At 33.2% G+C, this 23,674-nt stretch overlaps 1 protein-coding gene across 1 annotated transcript in view; it reads right to left on the bottom strand.

Annotated features, from left to right (window-relative positions):
* The window catches only part of GPC6 (glypican 6), a 1,235,068-nt gene that overhangs the window by 632,802 nt on the left and 578,592 nt on the right, over positions 1 to 23,674 (bottom strand). Inside the window, exon 3 of the mRNA XM_074299354.1 lies at positions 401 to 792. Within this exon, the coding sequence (XP_074155455.1) occupies positions 401 to 792 (392 nt within the window). The remainder of the gene's footprint in view (positions 1 to 400; positions 793 to 23,674) is intronic.

The raw sequence follows: 23,674 nt of genomic DNA, 5'->3' as shown, positions 1-23,674 counted from the left end.
TGTCACCTTCTGACTTCCTAAAGAATTATAACCTGTGAATGGACAGGGCCACCAGAATTTGTCATCTTTAAATCCCTCATCAGCAATGTCAATTGATTACAACTGTAATATACCTGTTACTGTAACACTTCTGACAAATGCATGTAAAATATACTGCTGATAAACATCAACACTGTATTTTAAACAACATAGAATCACTGTAAATTCAGACTGTCCCCATAGAAAGAACACAGAAACTTCACCCAAAAAGTTCAACTAGTTTCTCCAAGATTGAGTCATAATGAAGAAAATTGCTCATATAAAAAGACAAACACTTTAAAGTTTGGTGTAACTGTTCTATAAATGAATAACAAAGAAAGTTCAAAGATAGAAAGGAAGATAGTTACTTCTTTTTCATTACCTTGGAAACCCTGTTTGCAACTTCTCTGCCTACGGTCAGTCCCTGAACAAAGGTCCGAGCAGCAATGAAGGCCCTTGTCACTTGAATCTTCAGTTTCCTGGGTACATCTCCAAAGGGTTTCAGCTGGTCTGTGTATTTGCTAACACACTCCAAATAGTCCTCACTGAAGTGATACTGAGGGTTTATGAGTTGGAACATTCTCTCTAACAGTCGAGCCCAGAAGTCATTCAGCATCTCCTCCAGGTTCACATTACCTCCAGTATAATATCGTTTTAATTCTGTGAAAAGATCCTGGAATACTTCAGAATTCTGCATGTACAGCATTCCATATGTTCGGACAAACATATCATTTAGTGACTTTTCTGCATTCTCTAGGAGCTCTCGGAAAAATTCTAGGGGGAAAAAAAACCACAAGAATCAGTAAGATGCAGAAACCTGCACAGATCTGAATAACTACTAAAAACAAAATAAGACAAAGACACCTGTTTTAAGCTTAATCGTTTTTGTTGTTGTTGTTTTAGTTAGTGGTCATATTTTTGAAGTATCACTAATAATAAAAATAAACATAAAACATCAATTGAAGACAGAGGTACCGGATTTTTTTTGGAGGGAATGGGTGGGAAATATTCTATTATTCCTACAACTACTGGTACTGTTGCTGGTAACTAACAAATATTTAACCTTAACCTTTACCACAACCTTTGAGCTTGCTAATATTTTATATACATACTTTCATTTGATTTGAAAATGTGAGATAGATGCTATTATAAATCCCATTTACAAATGAAGAAACTGAGTCTGAGAGGTTTCTTGATTTGCTCAATATCAAATAGCTATGAAGTATATTAGATTTTAAAATCACATCTTCTTGACAACAATTCAGTACTCAATCTTCTGTCTTATCAACTAAACACTGGGGGATTGGAATATTAAATATATGCTAATACTATCAAGAAAAAAACATTTTTTGTTTTCATTGTTTTAGTACAGAATACTGCATCAATGCTTTATAACCATTGTGATCTTAGCAAGTCACTTAACCTCTTTGGGGCTCCATTTCCTCATCTACAAAGTTGTGATTCAAATGAATTGGCTTTAGAGGTACTTCCAGAGCAACATATAATACAATTTCCCAAATAAAATGTAACAAGCAATTATCTACTAATGCATGAAAAATATTTATCTTAATAAACAACATAATAAGATTAGCTAGTATATAGCTTAAATTTTCAAAGTACTTTAACATGATCTAGAAGACTATGTATAGCATACTTTCATATCCTATTTGTTCCTTACAACAACCCTGGGAGGCAAATTATTGTTAACTGTTATTGTTATTGTGAGGTCTAGATTAGGAAAGTACTGTTTGAAGAAGTTAAATTTTTTACCCAAGGTCACAAAGCTAACACTTAAGTAATAGGGTAAGGAATGGAATTTAGATCTTCTAATTCTAAAATTGAAAACTGAAAAATAGTTGCCAAATGACCATATTGTTATTTTACTGCCAGAAAACTTCAAATATTACCATGGATTCACTAATAACAAGTTAAAATGAGGAATAAATTGCCTAATAATCTTTTAAGAGACATCTAAAAGTCCATATTCATTACATAATATAATTACTATCACATTAGTAGTAATATTGATGATTGTGCCTATTATTATTAAAAACTTTAGGAAATATTTGAGATTATAAAGCAGTAATAATTATATGGCAGAAATCAAATGACAGACTAGATCTAATTAAAAAGTACTAAATACAAGTATCCAAATTTCAAAAGCGAGATAAAAAATATCCAAGCCTAAGTATCAGTCTTCACTATAGAAAAAGGCTCTGAGGATATTGGAAGAAGCTGCAAAGAAAGGAGAAATCATCCAATTGAAAAATCCTAATATAATGAGACTGGAAAGTAGATTCTAATCATGAGCTTGGGACAGACTGTTCATTTATCTTCTTTTTGAGGTCAATTATTTTGTTAGGCTCAGGAATTAAAGCTTAATTTATTGAATACAGAGTACTGCCTTCAGCAATGAGTAGTCAGTAATCAATAACGTAGTCTAGATTCTTAAAGGGCTAAACAAAAAAATGAGGGGAAAAAAACTACTGATCCTCCCTTATTCACTAATTCTTCATAGAGGTGTGAAGAAATGTCTCTCTTGGAATTGGAGCTTCATTTTCTGTCTCAAGTTCAAAGCAATAATGCTCAATTTTATTTCCGTTGGTGCCTTTCACATAGTAGGTAATTAATTAATGTTGTTCCAATAAATGCATGATGTCTCTCTCGGACACTGTGTTCATACATCTTTGTGACTCCCTGAAAGCAAAAAATGGTCTCACTTGTTCTTATAACTGTAGATGAATTTGGTTTTGTCTTTTCAAAACTCAAACGAATAATCCCCCTTCCCAGGTTTAACAAAATAAATAAAAATCTATTGAAAAAAGATGAATTCCTAGAATTAAAGACAACAGAGATCATGGAGTCCAACTTGTTCTTTTTGAAGATAAAAAAATATGCAATACATGAAGGCAAAATGATTTATCCTAATTATGTGGATTATAACTTGGATCTTTGGACTCCAAATCCCATGCTCTTGCGATGTACTATCCTATTTCTCTTTTATATTCCTTAACTCAGGAAATCTTTTGGTAAACATGTAAATCAAAAGTCTAAGAGTTTCCTTGGATGTTCAATTTTTTGTGTATACCCTGGTATCAAGTAGTCACAGCAAAGAAAAGTTTGCTATTAGCTTCACTGATCTTCGAATGTCAAACTATTATTCTCTGTACAAAGTCATTATATGGTTTAGTGATCTTATAGTTAAATATTTGGTGTTGGAAGACACTAATGGATCAGCCAATTATGACAAATGCCACAATCTTAAAGTGCATCGATCTTCATTCAGGCATAAGGCAAAGAATTCAAGGTACTATGGCAGAAACTGTGATGCATTTATTTAATTTTAACATGATCAGTTATTTCTCAAAGTCTGGCTCCTTTTGGAAACAAGAAGAATATTTGAATCTTTAAATATACCAACAGGATGAAGATTTAGAAGAAAGTAACAAAATCTGTTCTGTTGACAGAGTCAAGTGTAAACAATAGCGTTGGGCTATAAGCTAGGTAGGTGGAAAAAATAAATCCAAACTTTCTCTTCTTTTCCAGTTTCAGAGGGCAAAGATCACATTGGATTAAGCCTTCAATCAACAGAAAAGCCCTATCTTCAGAGAATGTTTGGCTGAAAGAAATATTATTTGATTGCTTTTTCTTCTCCAATAACAAAACATTCATTAAAGGTATTTGCTTTGGCTGCTAATCTGCTTCTTTAGGTGCACAAGAGACCTTCTTAACTCTTTTTAGCATTTGGGAGGATTTTATTCATCCTGGGGGAAGTTCCAGAGGCAAACATCTGTTTGCTCCAGGGCAGATTGCCTCAAGTAAAAAAAAAAACTCCATAAAACTGCTATTATTTTTTGAGGGGTAAGGGATGGTTTGCTTGTCATTTGGGTGTTGTTCTGGGCAGACTAGGTCCTGGGAGTCAAGAGAGCCCTAAATGTATAAAAGAAAGAAAGACTCTAAACAAGCAACTTCACTAAAAAAGATAGGTAGATTTCTAAAGTGAATTGGAGGCAAAAAGAGAATGAGTTAGGAGGAAAAAAAAAATAGGCCTTCAAAGTGTCTCTGGGAATTTACATTTAACATAGAATCACAGGAAAACCTCTCCTTATACAAAATGCCACAAATTGCTCATGTTTCCTTATTAATTATATAGGATTCTATGTTGAAAAAAGTATGAAGCAGGAACATTTCAGATTGTTTTCATAATGAACAACAATCTCCATAGTCTCCTATTCCTTAACCAAAATCTATCAATTCATTGAACTCAATATCATTTGTGTAGATAGTCTGATTAGCCAAATAGAAACTACATGTACACAATGTATTGAACAGCATGCCAGCTATCTTCTCAAGGTGAAATGAGCATATAAAGTTTTACTTCCTGAAGGTGGAAACATTCATTTCTAATAAGAGTCAATACTAGCCTATGATAAATCAAAAAGCTCACACTATAATCTGTTTGTTTTAAAGGAAAATGCAAGAGTCTTACTAGGTGGCTGAAGAGTGCTACAAAAATAAATCTAGCAAAAAATGATAGGGAGGATTATGAAAACTGATGTAAGAAAACAAAAAAAAGTTCACTGTCCATTAGCTCTATCCTCCTATCATGGTCCTACAAAGATTTTTTTTCATGCTTGATGGGGAATTACAAAACTATAAATGTCCAACTAGGTATATTACTAAATAACATCTTGTCTCTTGTAATTCAATTTAACAAATATTTGCTAAACGCCAACTCTGTGCTCTCTGTTTTTCTCTCTCTGTTTTTCTCTGTGTTTCTCTGTCTCTTAATGTTTATTTTTCTATCTGTCTCTCTGTCTCTCCCTCCCTCCCTACCTCCTTCCCTCTCCCACCACACTTACACACACACACACACACACAACAGCCCTATATATACTCTATAATTCATCTCCTACTTCAAGGCATTTTCAATGACTGTTCCCCATGGCTTGAATTCCTGTCTTCCTTATTATTCCCCTACCTTATTTGGCTTCTTTCAAGTTCTAGATAAAATTCAATTCCCTCCAAAAAAGTCTTTCATAATTCCTGATAATTCTAGTGCTCCCTTCTGTTGCTTATCTCCAAGTTTTCTCATTTTACATCTGGTTTGTACCTAGTTGCTTTTTTTTTTTTTTTGGTTTTGTTTTGTTTTGTTTTGTTTTCTTCCCCATTAAACTCTGAGCTCCTTGAGATCATGGACTGTTTTTTAAAATTTTTTCCTTTCTTGTATTCCCAGAGATTAGCACAATGCCTGGTCTGAGTAGGAAATTAATAAATATTTATACTGGCTGAGAAGTGATGCCTTTCAGATTCCAATTGTTCTTAATTTAAAGTATGATCAGACAAAAACTTTAAAGACTGATCACACATTTAGATCACTTTTACACACACACACACACATACACACACACACACACACACACACACCCCTTTAAATATTAGTCATGTATCCCCAAAACTTCAGAGTCGTAATCGTTGGAATGGAAAAATAAAGCTGAGAGGTCTAGTCTTCCTAAAAGGACTCCAGCATTGGTAATGATTTAACTTAAAACTCCAAGTCACAACAAAAATAAAAATACTCATTTAGAGAAGATTAAGGAGAGAGGGGGACTGCTCTGGAATCTACCTGCCTTTTTTTTTTTTTTGTAATTTAATAGATCATATTGATTTAATCTGCTCATATTACAAATACTACTTGAGTATTCAAGTGGGGCTCATAATTGGTGCTTTTACAAATAATGAGGTCTAAATTACATAAAATTATTTTCTGCATGAGGTAACTTATTCAGGAATAAAAAAGAAGTCGTGTTAAGCAGGTGTTCTAATTACTGACAGTTAGATGGGCCCTGGATGCAAAAATAGGGGTGTGTGTGTGCTTTGTTGCTCCCTTATCTGCCAAATATCAATTTTTCTTAGTATTTTTAATGGGCCTTGCAGATTCATATAATTCAATTCAACCTAGAAGTTAATGGAAGTCTAAAATTCCAAAGTGACATAATAACTGTCATGAAACATTACACATTGAAATTTCCATTGTTTTAACTTGGGAATTATTAAAACTGAACTACTGTTCTTAGAAACAGGTGTCACCCTACCAACTACTGAGCAGTAATAGAAACATTATTTTTTCTATTTTCTATTATTCTTATTTTTCTATTTCTATTTTTCTATTATTTTAATTCCATAATTATTTTCCAACTTGATTATATGACAATTTAGGAAATAAATATTTACAAATGACTAGAGAATAAAAAATTTAAAAAATGCTATGCAGGAAGATGATCTTGAATTTATTTAATGACAATACTCTATCATTAAGTTTTTTGTTGCTATATATAAACTTTGTACTAAAGTAAAAAGTATATGATTCATAAAAAAAAAATCAGCTAACCTACCAAATTCATTTCCCTGCCTATCTATTTTTAAAAATGTATGTATTTTTAAATAAGCAGTTAGTAATGAACCTAATGGATATATAATCTGGGATAAGTACTTTATAAATATTATCTCATTTGAATCTCACAACAAACCTGGGAGACAAGTTGAATTATTATTTTCATTTTATAAGTTGAGAATGATGAAAGAGAGACATTAAAATGATTTGCCCTGGTGTCTGAAGCCATAAGTGGTCAGGTCTTCCTGATCCCAAGTCTACTCTACCACCCAGCTATCTATTAGATTTTAAACCTGCATATTTTATACTGATACTTTTGATCAATTTTAAAAAGTGATTATCAATTTTCAATAAAGATACAGATATTCAGGATAAGTTCTGTATAGGGATACTCCTTGCCCCAGAGGACTAGCACAAATCGGCCTTCCATCATCCAGAGCTCAAAATATTAGCACAGGTTTCTTCAAAGGTAGACTTCTGTGTGTGTGTGTGTGTGTGTGTGTGTATGTGTGTATACACACATATGTATTTATGTACACACACACACACACACACACACACACAATTTAGGGAGAAAGTGAGAGCCAGAGAGAAACATAGAGAGAAAGAACATTCTTGTTTGGTCATTTCAAAATGTATACTCATAGATTTAGAAAAATTTTTTCAGTCCCTTTATTTCACAGTTGAGGAAACTGAGACCTGGAGAGGTAAAATCATTTCCCCAACATCATAGTGGTAGGAAAGTAGGATTTGAACCTAGGTTAAGAAGAATGATAAATTTAGATTCAGAAGAACTGGTCCAAAGACTGGATGAGCATCCCTGGCATATTATATATATTTGTGTGTCCCTGGATAACCTATCTTCATCTCAGTTCATCTCTGAAAATGATCTCTTGATTTCAAATCTAGTGTTCTTTCCATATATCACACCTCCTAAACAAACTTACAATTATAGAATTGTAAACATTTTCTCTGAAACTCCTTTCTAACTTCCATGGACCATGGACCATTAGGTAATCACCTATTGTACATATAGGAAAGTTTTACTAATACATTCAGACACTTGGAAAACTTTTTATTTCATTACAAACAACCCCTCCCCCTCCCATCCATCCATCTATCTATCTATCTATACACACACACGTAATGTATATATGTATCTTTATCTATCTTCTATCTGTACAATGTTTCTCTTTTTCAGGCCTGAAAAAAGTAGCTAAACATTTGAGAATTTTATTTAAATGCTAATTATTGATTGCAATTTTGTTTTTGTTTTTAACCTGTACCACTGAGGCTACAGTGTTTAGTATCAAGTAAATGTTAGTAGCTTTATTTTTATCCTTTTATCAAGATCTCACCCTACCTCAACATCATCACCATAAACTTCTATGGTAATTGAATGAACAAATTAAATAAGTGCTGCTTAATAGATATTTTCAGTATGTCATATATAAAATAATTGAGCTTTCAATGTGCTATATTTTGGCTATGAAAATAGGCTCTGTAGTTTTTCTTTTTTATATCAATGGGAATTACTATTTTCAATAATAAAATATAAAGTCCCTGAGGTAGAGAGTAATGACTCCTTATCAATCTTTACATTACTGTAACTTATCGTATATTGTTTAATAGTTACATTTTCAATGGATAGGAATGGGGAGTTCCTTTGCCAGCTGAATTCAACCAGCAGTTCTTATATAAGGGACTAAAAGTTAGTGAATGCCTTCAATGGAAATTTTAAATTCTGAAAGCACAAACTAATATAAAAGTCTTTTTGAAAATAGCTCTTCTATTATTAAAGTGGAAAACAAATTAAATTATATATTTCTCCATTTACCAAAATGTGTTGCAGAAATTCTGTGAAGAGGCCTGAGTCACAGTAGTTATCACAAAAAAAGTTTTGCTTTAATCAATGGATCAAATATTAGACTGGAATTTAACTGAAAGAAATGTACTTCAGAAAACAAATGATCAAAAAACAAACAAAAAAAAAAGAATTAGTAAAATATCTTTACTTGGAAATGAGTAATAAGAGTATAATCATTTCTTTCTTTGACCATTATTACAATTAAATAACTTCTTTAAGGGTTAGGATTTTTTTTTCATCAATTTATTAGTTCTCTCCTATTGAGAAATCTAGATATTTGAAGAAAACAACATATTGTGCTTCAACATAAATATTGATAAGAGAAAAAGAAATCCCTTGAAAAGATATGACTTTGCTTTTTGGTTGGAGAAAATATTTGTAAAAATAAAAATATAAGAAACAAGTTTTCCTAACTTTCCAAAGGAAAAAAAATGATAGGTAACAGGTCTTTCTTTGGACTCACTTGAAAGCTCTCATTTCCCAGTACTTTCTCCCCAAGGTACTAAAAATAACAAAAAAGCCCTACTGAAAGAGGTTCGTGAATTGAGATAGGATAAGATAGGGAAGGCGCCTAGCAAACATGAGATATGTCCAAAGCCACAGACAAATCAATATCCCATAGGGAGGGTGGGAGGAGGGAATAAGATTATCTCTTGACTCTAAGTTCAGTGATAGCATTCTGATTAGTAACAGTAATCAATTAATTAAAAAAAAGAAATGAGAATTGGCCTCTAAAGGACAACATTCTAGCTGTAAAATAATACAATGATCTAAGACCATGTGGTAATTATTGTTAGATAACAAGAAAGTCTGGAACATTGGTGTTTGAATAATTGCTTTCTATCTAACACAATTCATCTCTACCTATTCAAGGATATATAGAAAAAATATCCTCCAAGACAAGGAAATCAGTAGCAAATGCATTCCTATTGTTCACTATCAGAAATGGTGTATCAAACTTAAGGCAAACAAAACAAAACAAAAAACAAGAGACAGACATATAGCTATATGCCTCAAGATTAAAGTTGTTACATCTTTTTATTTCAGAGTGAATATGATGAGCATGGACAAAAAGTTATTGAATTTTATAATTTCAGAAGAATAATATAACTGTTTCTACATTCATGGTGACAGCCAAAAAAAAAAAAAGAGTCAAAATAGGTTTCATCCATCTATGTCACTGACACCTATATATGTGGAACATATTATACAGGACTCTCTGAGGCACTTTTCAGGAGAGTTCATTTTGTAATGAATCAGGTGAAATCTAGTATCAGGCATGCATGGGTACCATGACACATTTTACTTTCCTTAGTACATGATTAGTTTTATATTTTTATTAATCATGAAGAATAGATGTACTATTAAGTATGCATAAAATATTTATTATACAAGACATACATGAAAACCTTTATTAATTTCTTCTTGTTGAAAAAAAACTACCCCTTTACAAATCATTTATGGGATTTTTCCTCTACAAAATAAATTTCTGACTACATGTATATCAATCTCTGCTAGACATTTTTCCACTGAATATTTAAATACAACAAATTAAAATAATACAGATTGAAATGTTTGGAAAACTGGAACTTCCATTTGGAAAAGTCTTTATTGAAATAAAATAGTGATTTATTTATATTTATCAGGATAATGATATTTAATTAAGCATGGAATAAATATTAATTTGACTTAGAATTATTTACGTATTAAAAGCTCCAAGGTTCATAAATATCTCCTGAATTGCTTACCATCTCTTAAGGGGAAAATGTATAAAACTATGGAAAGATATTTAATTGAAGTAATGCTTTTGGTTAATATAAATAGAAATATTATTGACTTGTGATTTTGAAGCTTTGTTAGTTTTTAAAAATTTATTAGTCATATACTCTATTTTTCTTTGATTTGTTCTTTTTCTCCCCTGACCTTTATCCGAAATATATTCAGAAAGCAACTAATAATTTTTCATAGGAAGTGGTATTCAACAGTGGTTGTGTTCAAAATGTACTGAAAAAAGACATGACTACCTTTTGTAGGCTATTTGGAAAGGCTCTTCAATTCACTCAATTTTTTTTTTTTAATAAATGTCTTGGCCTGCAAATACATGGAGTAATTCATAGTGTAAGTATGTGACTCTTTCACTATCTGTTTATCCAATTTTAAATAAAAACAATAAGCTGCTGATAATAATGCATTTCTTTCCTGCACTCCTAACTGTGGTATTCAGTTATCATCAAGAAAAAACATCAACTAGTGCTCTAATTTTACTCTGAGGGATGGGATACTAACCTTTCAGAAGATTAGAGACACAAGAGATAATAAAATTCAAATAAGTTTATTTCAAAGGGCAACTCAATCTAGATTCTATTCTTGGGTCACTTGACAGATCATTTGCCAATGTAGTCTTTGTGTCCTTTTTGGTCTAGTTTCCTATTGAGTGCCAAAAATTTCAAAACAAGTGATCCTCAGAAGACAGAGTTCAAAAGTTGGGATTGGTGACAGCTTGATGATTTTATTTTACCAAACATGCTAAAAATTCTCCTGTCCAAGAGACTATGTCCCCTTAAATTTTGCTATAAGTTTTGATTGTAAAGTTGGGAAAGTATAAATAAAGCCTGAATCTCTCAACTATGCTAATCATCTAGCATAACTGCCAATATTATGATAGCTGATTATGAATTTCAAAATATCAGAAATTTTCATTTCAAACATATACCTAATTGAAAGTAAAAAACAAGTGGATAACTAAAGTATGGAGTGGAAAAAAAAGTATATATATATACACACAACTTTCTAGCCTAAAGCCTAGAATGATTTTCTTATAGTAAATACATAGGATGCTAGGATGCTAAGTTCTTCTTTGGTGATTAAACTTCATTAATATGTGTATGAAATATAAATTCAAAATGGATTTAATTAACCAAGATTTAAGACCATATGCTTTGTGTTGAAGACTATTTCCATATAGATATAGCCTCCTATGATCTCAGAACAAAACATAGGCTATCCATGGAAATTCCATTTTCTAAGGAAGTTTAGCCAAGATTTTAAAAAAAAAATGCCACAAAAAGAAGGCTAACTGACCTAAGAAGTCACCTTAGCCACCTAACAAATGAAATCTTTGATAAGTATAAAGATATGAAAGTCAAAGGGCATGGCAAGAAGAAATACAAAATGATTTGCAAAAAAACTTTTAGAAAGACCATAATAGAAGACTGTGAGAAGAATAGTTTCATAGAGCAATGAGAAAGAAGAAGTAAAGTATAAAAGGTTTACAGAGATTTGACTCAATCCAATTTAAGTTAATTTTAAAATGAAACTAAAAGATGAAAAACAAGAAAATTAAAAATGGGAAAGACCTGTTAATATCTTGATGATAAAACTATTTCCTTTTTCAGTGACTATGGAGCCTAACCTATGTCTGCCCTTAACATTTTGGCTCATAACATGTTGAGGAGGTATAAAAGGTATGAAAGAAAAGAACCACCGACCAGAGCAAATATAGACAAATGAAGTCTATGATAATTTTTATTTTTTGAGGTAGTAATTCTCAATATATCAAAAATAAGGGAAGATGTCAAATGATTATGGGGGAAAGCATCTGACAGGTTTGCTCTTAAAAATAAACAGTTTGGAATGTCTTTTTTAAAGGAACTAAATATTTTGAAAATTTTCAAAGCACATAGGAGAGAATAGTGATTTTTATTATTATTTCATGGAATAATCGATGTAGAATAGAAACGTCATCTAGTTTAACCTCTCGCTGCCCCTTATATTTTCTAAATGAGGAAGCTGCAGCCCAAAGATATTAAATGAATTGCTTAAGGTTATATAGGTAATAAGTAAATGGCAGAGGAAATATTATAAATTAGGACTTTTGACTCCAAATCAAGAGCTCTTTCAACCATACAGATAGCCTTCATCTGTAGAATGCTTTCCAAGTGTTTTGTTACAAATCAAAAAAAAATTTTTTTTTTTGAAAATGTATCAGCGCCATGCCAATTTAATTACTATATTTATCTCGCTGGCATGTCAGGCAATATAGTTTTATTAGAAAATCAAAGTATGCAATAACCTGGTTATATATGCCTGGGAAGATTTTTTTGCCTCCTTCCCATGTTTACTTAAGCCAATGGCCTGTTTTTACCTTTCACTTTGAATTATATGTGACTCAAAAAATCTTCCCTCGCTTGGGGCCTAAAATGCAATATATCTTGCAATATGTTTTAAAAAGGAGTTCTGGTTCTTTTACAATCACATTGTATGCTTTATTCTTTGTATTCTCATAGCATGTTTTTTCTTGAGTCATACTTAGTATAAGATAAGATGGAGGAAGGATGAGATACAGAACCATGTTAATATGGTGTCTAAGAAGGATATGCCCCCCTTTTTTTTAATGAGGCAATAAAATTCATTATGTAATTTTATGCCAATAAATTTGTTCCATTCCTAAATTTTTACATAGCTTTAAATGGAAATCTGATTTTTAAAAAGTCCTTTTTGCAATACCCATTTTTATTCTTCAGAGGCATGCTCTTCCTACTCCTGTCAAAATGTCTATTTAGTAAAAACCAACAAAAAAAGAGTTCTAGGCTCCTGAGAGTGTTTGTTGGAATCTGTTTCATAATTTGCTACCAATTTAACATTCATAACTAGTCTACATCTGTCTTATTAATATTCCACTCAAATCATATTTTGTTATTTGGTCATTGAAAAAATCATGAGAAGCAACACTGTAAACTGCACAAAGATTAAACGTTCCCTCCTTGGGTGTCTTCTGGTCTACAGGATTAGTCACTCTGTCAACAAAAGAGGGAAATTAGTTTTGTTTGGCATGATTTGTTTTTCATAAGTCCATGTTGACTACTACTTAACACCTTGTTACACTCCAGGTGCTTGCAAATTGATTGCCTAATGAATCTTTCTAAGTCTGGACATTAAAGGAACAAGTCATTAATTCCCAGCTATCTTTTTTCCCCTCTTTCTTAAAATAGCATGTGGTATTGTCCTTCCCCCAGTTATTTGAAAATGTTCCAGATCTTTACAAGTTCTCAAATTCACTTGAATAGCCAAAAGGAAATTGGATATTGTATTAAAGATAGCTGTGTTGCTGAGTTCAAAGTTAAACAAATGAGCCTCCACCTTGGGAAACTGATATTTACTTCTGAAAAGATTTGAAGACAAGATTTCTGCCCATAAATAAGATGGTGGATTAATCAAATTGTCCATGTCCGTCCCCCCCCCCCCGCCCTGAGGCTGGGGTTAGGTGACTTGCCCAGGGTCACACAGCTAGGAAGTGTTAAGTGTCTGAGATCAGATTTGAACTGGGGTCCTCCTGAATTCAAGGCTAGTGCTCTATCCACTGCACCACCTAGCTGCCTCCTAAATTGTCCATGTTAATAAGAAGAATTAAAATAATGGAATGAGACTTAACGTTGTTTAGCTTACCTAACACAGCTTTTTCACAGAGACCTAAAAAACATGTTACACATGCATACATACATGCATATAAACATACATGTATTTACAATGTAAACACAAATATTCATGTAAATAAAGTACCTATAAATGTGTACATGTGTATATAAACATACTATATAAACATACACACACATATGGAAGAAAAGCCAAGAAAAAGTCATAGTGAATAATTTTTTCTAGCTCAGGGCAGCTTAGGAAATATAAAGTGAAATCTACTGACTCTGGTCGAAAGGAATTTAGTACACAGAGACAGAAATGGGATAGAATCTAAATACCAGGGATAGAAGGACCAAAGCAGAAAGAGATTTCAAGGGACATCTGAACCAAGGCTTGGAGAAGGAATGAGTGGCAGATGGCAGTTTTGTTATCTATTACCCAATTCCAGGGTAAAAAGGAATGGTCACAATTGTGAGAGAGCAAAGACCAAGTTCAAAACTTTGATGTGAGTAGGAAGAATCAATTCTAGCCTTTAAACCTGTGTATAAATCAAAATAATCAGAGAATGAGACTTCAAAACAGAGTTAAGCAAGTGAGTCATTTTGAATCTGCAGAATCTCATAGTGAGCTACCAGTGCCTTATTCCTGCCTCAGTCTGCTGGAACTCTGCCACACATAATCAAGTACATTTAAACCTGTGACAAGAACTTGCAGAGCTCATATCAGAAGGGAAGTGAGCAAACCTCCTCCTAGATCTTACCCTTCTGGATGCATCAGAAACTTCCAGCCCTTACTAAGGGCTGTGAAAACAGCATAAAGACAGACTTTCAGACTAGACACTTTTTACACATTCCCACCCTCACTCCCACCTAGAAGTAAGCAGAATTCAACTCTAACATAAAGTCTAAAGGTCAAGAAGTGTCATGGGAGAATGAGGAAACAACAACAAAAGAATCCAAATATTAAGAGCTACTATAGTGACAGGAAACCTTAAGACACAAACACAGATGAAGATAGTCACCTGAAAACATCTAAGCAAAGCCTCAAACAAGAATGCAGATGTAAACAAGCCTGACAAGAATTCTTAAATGTGTTAAAGAAATAAACACGAGAAAAAAAATTAAAATCAAATCAGAATGATAGTTATGCAAGAGAGTTATGCAAAAGAACCTACAACTTTGTAAGAGACTGAAGAAATTAACTTAAAAAAAATCAGAACTGTCCAAATGGAGGTTAATGACTTCAAGAGACAATACAAGATAAAATACTATCAAAAGACTAAAAATATGAAATATTTTATAGGCAAATCAAGTCACCTGGAAAATAAATTGGGGATATATTCTTTAAGAATATTGGACAACCTGAAAGCCACTAACAATAACAAAAAAGAAGCTAGGAATCATATTCCACAGAAAATGTTCATGTTAGTCTCTTATTCCTAAAATTAATATACATAAACATTGAAATATTTGTTTCTAAAATGTAATACATACATTTTAAATGCATATTTAAAATAAAAGCCAATTTTATACAATTTCATAGTAGAATATACCTATATAGAATTTTATACTAACCATTAATTATTTTTCTTCACTTGGAAGGAGAATCATATACCATATCAAATATTACAAAGCTTTCTTTTTTTTTTTAACTCTTTGGCATTATTTCTGAATTTCATTGCTTTCACAGAGTTGAGTCAGGTATTTAGCATTTCTTTAATGTCCCATTTTGTGGCTTTATTACAATAACAATTTATTTATTTATTTATTCTGAGGCTGGGGTTAAGTAACTTGCCCAGGGTCACACAGCCAGGAAGTGTTAAGTGTCTGAGGTCAGGTTTGAACAAAGGTCCTCCTGAATTCAAGGCTGAAGGCTGGTGCTCTATCCACTTCGCCACCTAGCTGCCCCTACAATAACAATTTATTAACTAGTTTTTAGATTTCATAATGTCCTCTTTCATTATATGAATTAGAAAGCTCGCCAGAGTGTCGATATAATCCCAAACAAAATCAACCCACAATTCCACTAAAATAATGGTGAGGTTACATCCCAAGCATATATAGAACAAAACATCTATTCTTATATTTGGGGACCACAAGATATAAAAGATACCTAAGAAGGAAAAATGACTATGATGTATACTTTCATGAAAGATTCCACAGAATTTCATTGGGATGGCAAAGAGGAATATCTCAGAAATAATAATAATAAAAAATTACTCTTTCTATGACTTACTTCATATGCCACACTCTCAACTTTTCTATTCTAGAAAGGAGAATGTAGGATTGGTTGATGGTTCCTTCTTAGAAGCAGATCATTTGAGTTAAACATTAGGATCACCTATATAGAGCTAAAAGCTATGTCAGAGGTCTAGTGCACCCTTCTACTTTTCATTTTAGAGATGAGAACAAAACCAGGGCAGTTAAATAAAAAATTGCCTTAGTCAAACAGTTAGTGAGTAGCTGAATCAAAATTCAAATCCAAATTCTCTAACTCTAAATCAAGGACTCCTTCCACTGCATCTCTTTACTCAGTGTCAAAGAAATAGAAGGAGTGGAATTTACTACTTTCATATTTTAAGCCATCCTTACTTGTTTGGAGTTGTAGCAGCTAACCTAAAACCCTCCATTCTTATTTCAGATTTTAATCTTCTTTGATTAGGATGAGTCCTTGGCTTTAGATCTGTGTTCAGACTGACTTATTTCGGGTTTATATTAATTATTCCACCTCAGTTTTGAAGAAACTGGAACAAGTGAATGAGGAATACTTCAGAAAATCAACATCCTGAAGGTCATTTAAGGTCAGGAAGATTCTTCCAAGATTCAAGCCATAAGAAATATTTTGTATGAAGAATGAGAATCTTAGGAAGACTTTTGGGTACTTGAACAAAACAACATAAGCAGAACAAGGAAAACATTTACAATATCTACCACAATGTAAACAAAGTGAACCTCCCCCCAAAAAAGAATTGTACACTATGTAATTATAATGACGAATCTTGGACATAGAAAAAAAAAGTTGAAAAAAATAATCCTTTTTCCCTTCATTGAATAGGCAATTTACTATGCATGTAGAATGTTTTATATATAATGCTGAACATAGTTATTGTGTTGCTTAGTTTTGTTGAAATGCTTTCCCTTCTTTGTTTTAAAATCTTTATTCCAAAGGAAAGTTCCCTGGGAAAAGGAAAAGGGTGGCATATATTTTGAAACAAATATCATGTAAAAACCAAAAGATAGCAATATAAGTAAAAGAGAATATTTGAAGATCTCAGACTGAGTAATTTTATTTTAGGGGGAATTTACAGATCTAATAGGAGTTTTAAGTTCATTAAAAAAAAAAAAACTTCAGAATTGACAATAAACTCTTCTCTCTAGATTGAAAAGCACTGAAGTGGAAAAGGGAAAGATATTGAAGGCATCAGAAGGACCTTGCCACCAAGAGGTGACAATATTTGAGAGAGAACAAAATGAAAAGCACATTAATTTAAAATAGGTGTTTTTCTGCAACATACATATATAGCTATAAGATTAGATAACTACTTTATAAAACTAATAAAATCTGTTTTGGTGGTAAATTGTTAACATATGGAATTGAGAGTTTGTGACTAAAAAGTTGTCTGATCTCAGTAGTATTAAACATTTCCTCTTGGGATTTATGAAAGTGAAGCCTGCTTTAATGGGCCATTCAATTTGCAACTACCCCACTGCCTGAGTGCCACACCTGCTCTCTTTTTGTTTAAAATTTGAATTATAAATAACACCCCCCCACACACACACACTTTCTTAAACTACTGCTTTAAGAAAGTGGATTCGTGCCATGAAGCTTCCTTCTAATGGAAGTAATCAGGTTGAGTGTTAAATTGAAAGTGAAAAGTATTTGGCTATATGTTGTTAGATAAACTTAGATAAATATATCATTGAGGTATGTGAATAATTTTCACCTCAGTTTCCCCTAAATGAAGATAATAAAATCTGATTTCTATATATCAGTGATATGTGTTAGTAATGATTTAAGCAATGCCCATAAAACACTTTGTCTTTCTTTGGCAAATTCTCATTTGTAGAGCAGGAAAAAAAAACCCCACAAGATTGTCTCCAGTTTATCAAATGAAATGAGATAATTGTAGAATTCTCAGCACACAGTTGTAGAATTCTCAGCACACAGTAAGCACTATCTAAATGTCAATGATGATGATGATGGCAAAGACAATGTTTACAACCAGAACTGCTACTACTAATATTTGTTCTTTGTCACTTGTGCCCAGCTCTGTTACCATTTGAACCATAGCACTTCAGACCCTTGTGCTCTCCACAAACTCCCAAGTCTGTCCAAGATCATATTAGTTGATTATGGTATTTTCTTTCTTTTTTATTACAGCTTTTTATTTACAAGATATATGCAGAGGTAATTTTCAGCATTGACAATTGCAAAACCTTTTGTTCCAACTTTTCCCCTCCTTTCCTCTACCCCTTTCCCCTGATGGCAGGTTGTCTAATACATATTACATATGTTAAAGTATAAGTTAAATACAATTTATGTATACATGTCCATACAGTTATTTTGCTGTACAAAAAGAATCAGACTTTGAAATAGTGTACAATTAGCCTGTGAAGGAAATCAAAAATTCAAGAGGACAAAAATAGGGGGATTGGGAATTCTATGTAGTGGTTCATAGTCATCTCCCAGAGTTCTTTCCCTGGGTGTAGCTGGTTAAACTCATTACTCTCATTGTTGAAGAGGGTCACGTCCATCAGAATTGATCATCATATAGTATTGTTGTTGAAGTATATAATGATCTCCTGGTCCTGCTCATTTCACTCAACATCATTTCATGGAGGTCTCTCCAGGCCTCTCTGAAATCATCCTGCTGGTTATTTCTTGTAGAACAATAATATTCCATAACATTCATATAGATTGTGGTATTTTCTTAGCAAAGATACTGGAGTGGTTGGCCATTTCCTTTCCCCCTCCCCTCACAAGTAATAACCTCCTTTTCCCCTTCCCCCCGCAAAATTTTTCAATATGACCTGTTCATCTTGTATAACCTTGCATGGCATAATTCATAGTTTACTGAGATATGTGAAGTCTTTCCACTACATCAAGGCAGTGATCCAGGAGAGTGAATATGGTAGTTGTTATTTTCTTTTTCTCCTCTTTCTCCTCATCCTCCTCATCTTCCTCCTTTTTCTCCTTCTTGTCCTTCTTATTCTCCTTCTCCTCTTCTTCTCTTCATGCTTTCTCCTCTCCTCTTTCTCTTCTTCATCATCTTCTTCTTCTCTTCATGCTCTTTCTCCTCTCCTCTTTCTCTTCTTCATCATCCTCCTCTTCTTTATTTTTCCTCCTCCTCCTTTTCATCTTCTTTATTTTTTTCTCTTTTTGGTACATATTTAAATGTCTCTCTCCTTTGCCCATGCCTCTCCTTTACTATTAGACTGTGAGCTCCTTTAGAATAGGGACTGATTTACTTTATTTTTTTACATCTAAAAAGTTTAGCACAGAAAATAGCTAAAAGGTAGTAAGCACCTAATTAATGTGTGTTGTTGACTTGATTTAACTTGACTTGGGTCCAGTATTGTATGGGTAAATGTTTAACAACTTGTTCTCTTGAAAAAATTAATTATATGCCCAAACTTTTAAATATTTTTATTAACAGTTTCTCTATCACTTTCTTAATTCTAGACAACAAGCAAAACAATAAATCAAACCCTAATTCATAGCAATTAAAATTTCTGAGGTGTAAAAGCTCACAGTGAAAATTTAACAATCTGTTCTTGTAAATGTGTATAAGCTGGCTCCAGCACATCCCTGCTTGGATCACTAATAAGTTATGTATTTGTTGGCAAATAAATGTATTTCTCCAGGGCTCAGTTTTCTCACAAATAAAATGAGAAGGGGGTGATAGAATCTAAGATAATTTTCAGGGTTAACATTTCTATAAAAATGACAACTATTTTCATTCTAGAGAGCGAACAAAAAGTCCAGGGAGGAAGAAAGAACGAAACATACTCTTGTTCTTTCTTAAATAAAAAAAGCCCTCATAGAAGTAGACTCTACTTTTAGAAGTACACCATATGGAAGTGACACGGAATTTACTTGGAAAGCTAGTAAAATAATTTGACTGACATTTGAAGTTTTGGGGATCTTCTAAAGCCAAAGGAGGTCTCTTGGTAAATCTCACTTTCCTATAATTCCAGTCATTTTTATTCATTAGTACAAAACACCTGTAACAGCAGGAGCTACTTATATTCTAATTGTTTCTTTCTCCTCTAAATTGCTTGTCATTATAAAAGAAATGACAGGGGTGCAATGGGAGAAGAGCAGTGTGGCAAGAAGACTAGAGCCCATTTTCAATGTTTAATTGTTCTACAATGCTAACAACAGATTAAAAAGATAAATCAAAAGTTTGCAGAAAGAGTGAGGCCCCCAGTCAGTTTTATGGTTTCATTTGAGCTACAAAGATATTATTATACACTCATTTACAAAACAATGAGCTCTCACTGTTTATGAAAGTTTAATCTCTTGGTTTATTGCCTTAATATATTTCACATTGGTAAGGTTTACTTTTAAATGAAATTTCTGACTATCTTATGTGGATGTTATTTTATACAGAGAACACAGACAGAATGAGTGTAACATCATAATTGTATTCATCTATGAAGCAATTAGAGTCAGGGTAATTGCTTCTAGTTCTCTCATATCTGCATACAAAGTAATAGAATTAATATTTTATCATTTGGCAGTATCACTTGTTAGTCAAGAATTCTAACATTGTGTTTTTTTTCTGTCTGTCCACAGGCATTAAAATAGACCTAATAGTTTTTGTTTGTAACAAAAACTAAGCCAAGTGAAAAATCTCATGGATTAAATTGATACTCAGGTACAACTAATTTCTCTAGGCATAGTAAGACTTAGGGATGATAGAGGAAAAGAACTTATTATTTATAACTAATACAAAGTTTATACTTGTTTGTTTTCTCTAAGTAACCTTTTTAAAGTGGACCAATGGTTTCCAATATGAAGATAAATTCAGTCAAATAGTTAAGTTGGTTAAGGATCTACTCTGAGTACACTTACCTTATGCTGGACTCTAGGGATACAAAGACAACAACATTGAAAACAAACAAAATAAAAAAGTAAGCTTAACAGATTATGGACAGTTATGATGTACACTGACATAGCGAAGTATAAAGATATTATACACAAATTGGGCAATCAAGTGATGAACCAGAAAGATAATTGTTTTAAGTGTTTTTCTGATAGGAGTACTAGGCAACTGATCAATAAGTATTCAGGAAAACTTGGAAAAGAATATAGGTTTTGGACAGGCAGAGAAGAGAGGGAAGGTTTTTAGAAAGGCAATAGCATAAGCTAACACTGAGGTATTCACTTGAAAATCATGATGCTTTGCTGTCCTCAATGGGGAGAACTAACTAAACCCAGTCAGCCTTAATTACATAAGTATGGTTGACTGCCAATTTTTGACTCATTACCTTTCCATTTGCCGGCTCTGAGATTGTTCTCTCCTTATTGGTGGAAACTCTGGTATGTTACTGGGAACAGTAATTACAACAGTATCATCACTGATTCTGGAAAGTATATGTCAATTGATTGCTATGTTCTCTATTCTTCAGACCCTCAGACTTCCCTTGATTATCACTCCCCTTTATCTGCTATTTTCCCCTCTTGGAATGTAAGGTCCTTGAGGGGAGGAATTGCTTCTGCTTTATATCAATATCTTCAGAGTTTAGTATAACTACAAAAGATGTAGGAAGTATATAATAAATTATTGTTCATTGATTCCTGGCAATTCCAATAGACTTTTAATCAAAAGTGCCATTCATGTCTAGAGGGAGAACTATGGAGACTAAATGCAGATCAAAGCATAGTATTTTTAAGTTTTTTGTTTGTTTGTTTATTTTTTTCTTTCTTTGTGTTTTTCCCTTTTGATATGATTACATATATATATATATATATATATATATATATTTTTTTTTTTTTTTTTTTTTGCACAGCATGATGAATATGGAAATATGTTTAGAAGAATTGGACATGTTTAACCTATATCAGATTACTTGCTATGTAGGGGAGGGGGGAGGAAGAAGGAGAAGGAGAAAAAACAAGGTTTTCCAAAGGCGAATGTTAAAAACAATCTTTGCATGTATTTGAAAAATAAAATAATATTAAAATTATTGTTCATTCACCTGAACATTTATTTGTTTTTTTCATCTTAAGAAAATGTTATATACAGTACACAATTAATAAATGTTTACTGAAAAATGAAAAAAAAAAGCCTGTTATATGACTAGGATAATAGTATGGGAGGACATAAACAAGCCATAAGCTTTGGTAAACTCTGAATTTATATTCTATGTAGAAAACTGTTCAAGATAAAATTTGATAAAATAAAGTTGGAGCAGAGGAATGCTAATGGCAACCCAAGGTTGTTAGGTTTAACTTGATAGACAATAGAAAACATTTAATATTCCAAAGGTGGCAAATAAAATGCTTTTTTTTCTGAAGAGAGTATGGAAGATGATTAAAAACTGAGAAAAACTGGAAAAAAAGCATCAATGAGGAGATAATTAAAGCAATCTAAATTGTAGGAAATGAAAGACTAATCTAGGCTAGTTTAAGGAAAAATAAGGGACAGAATAAAATATCTTGCAAAGGAAGACCTGGTATCCTAAAGGGCTGAGATCCTGACAGCAAATTTATGCTTTCTTGAAAGAAATTTAGGTTGAAGGGGGCAGAGCCAAGATGGCAGAGAAGATATATGTGGATTTGTAAGCTCCCTTCTTCCCTCAATACCAATTAGTTAAATCAGCCTCAAAAATAATGCTGGACTGATAAAAACCATAAGGATTAGAAGCACAACTTACCAGCTGAAGAGAATCTGGAATTTCAACAGAAAAGGTTGGTTCTGAGGGGAGGAAGAAAAAAGGCCAGCACAGACAAGGTTAGGTGCTAACACATTGTGCCGATTGGGCTGGGAAGAACTCTGGGATCAGAGAAGCCACTGAGATAGAGGAATCTGACACAGGCTATTAGCTCTTCTCTGCTTATAAAACAGCAGATCAGAAGAGAAATCAAGCCACTTTAAAATATAAAGCCAGATCCTAGAACCCCGCCAATCCAGAAGTGACCTAATAGATCTCAGCACTGCTGTGCAGCTGCCTTCTGCTGTCCCAGGCTTCTCCTTGGGGTAGTTAAGAGCCTGAACAGCGGGGACATAGCCTGAGGCAGCCTCTGGTCCACATAGTGCCAGGTTCCGCCTGAGACAGTGGAATTCTAGCAGCCGCGGAATTCCTAGAGAAGCAGAACTCCCAGAGATTCAGAACCTTTGAAATAGGGACTGCAGTTTCTGGGCAGACACTTCCAGTTTGAGTTCAGGGGCTTTTCACTTCAGCTGCTGATATCCACGCCCCATGGGACGCATTGGCTGGGGTTTGTGATGCTCTCACTGTTCAGCCTTAAACCTCAGGGCAGTCACTAGGACACACAGCGGGGTCCTTCACTGGGCACTCCTCACAACACAGCCATACTAACCACTTCTGAGGCATTTCCGGGGAGGAGGGAGGAGAACTCTCTCCCAGAGCTCTCTCTTAGCTCAGGCACAGGACTCTGCATCCATTCGGTAGGGGAGGAAGCTAGTAAATAAATAAATAAACTTCTTACCCCAAGGGCAAACCCCAACAGATTTTTAACAATGAGTTCTTCTACACAGAGAAAGAGCGGGTATCCAACTCTGAGGAAGTTAACACCAGACAGTCTCCAGATAACACCCTAAAGGGGAAGAGACTATTAAAAAGTTAAGAGAGTTTGAAAAAAAATGGGGAAAGGAAAGAGAAGCTATGATAGAGAATAGCAACATCCTCAAATATGAGTTGGAAAAAATAAAGAATTAACAGGAGGTGCAGGGAAACAAAATTTGTGAATTAGAAAAGGTTAAAAAAATCACAGGAAAGTAGGATTTCTGA

Source organism: Sminthopsis crassicaudata, chromosome 3, assembly GCF_048593235.1.
Source record: "Sminthopsis crassicaudata isolate SCR6 chromosome 3, ASM4859323v1, whole genome shotgun sequence".
In the NCBI taxonomy this organism is placed as follows: Eukaryota; Metazoa; Chordata; class Mammalia; order Dasyuromorphia; family Dasyuridae; genus Sminthopsis; species Sminthopsis crassicaudata.
Note: the sequence above shows the minus strand (reverse complement) of the source record. Positions and strands in the feature narration are given on the sequence as shown.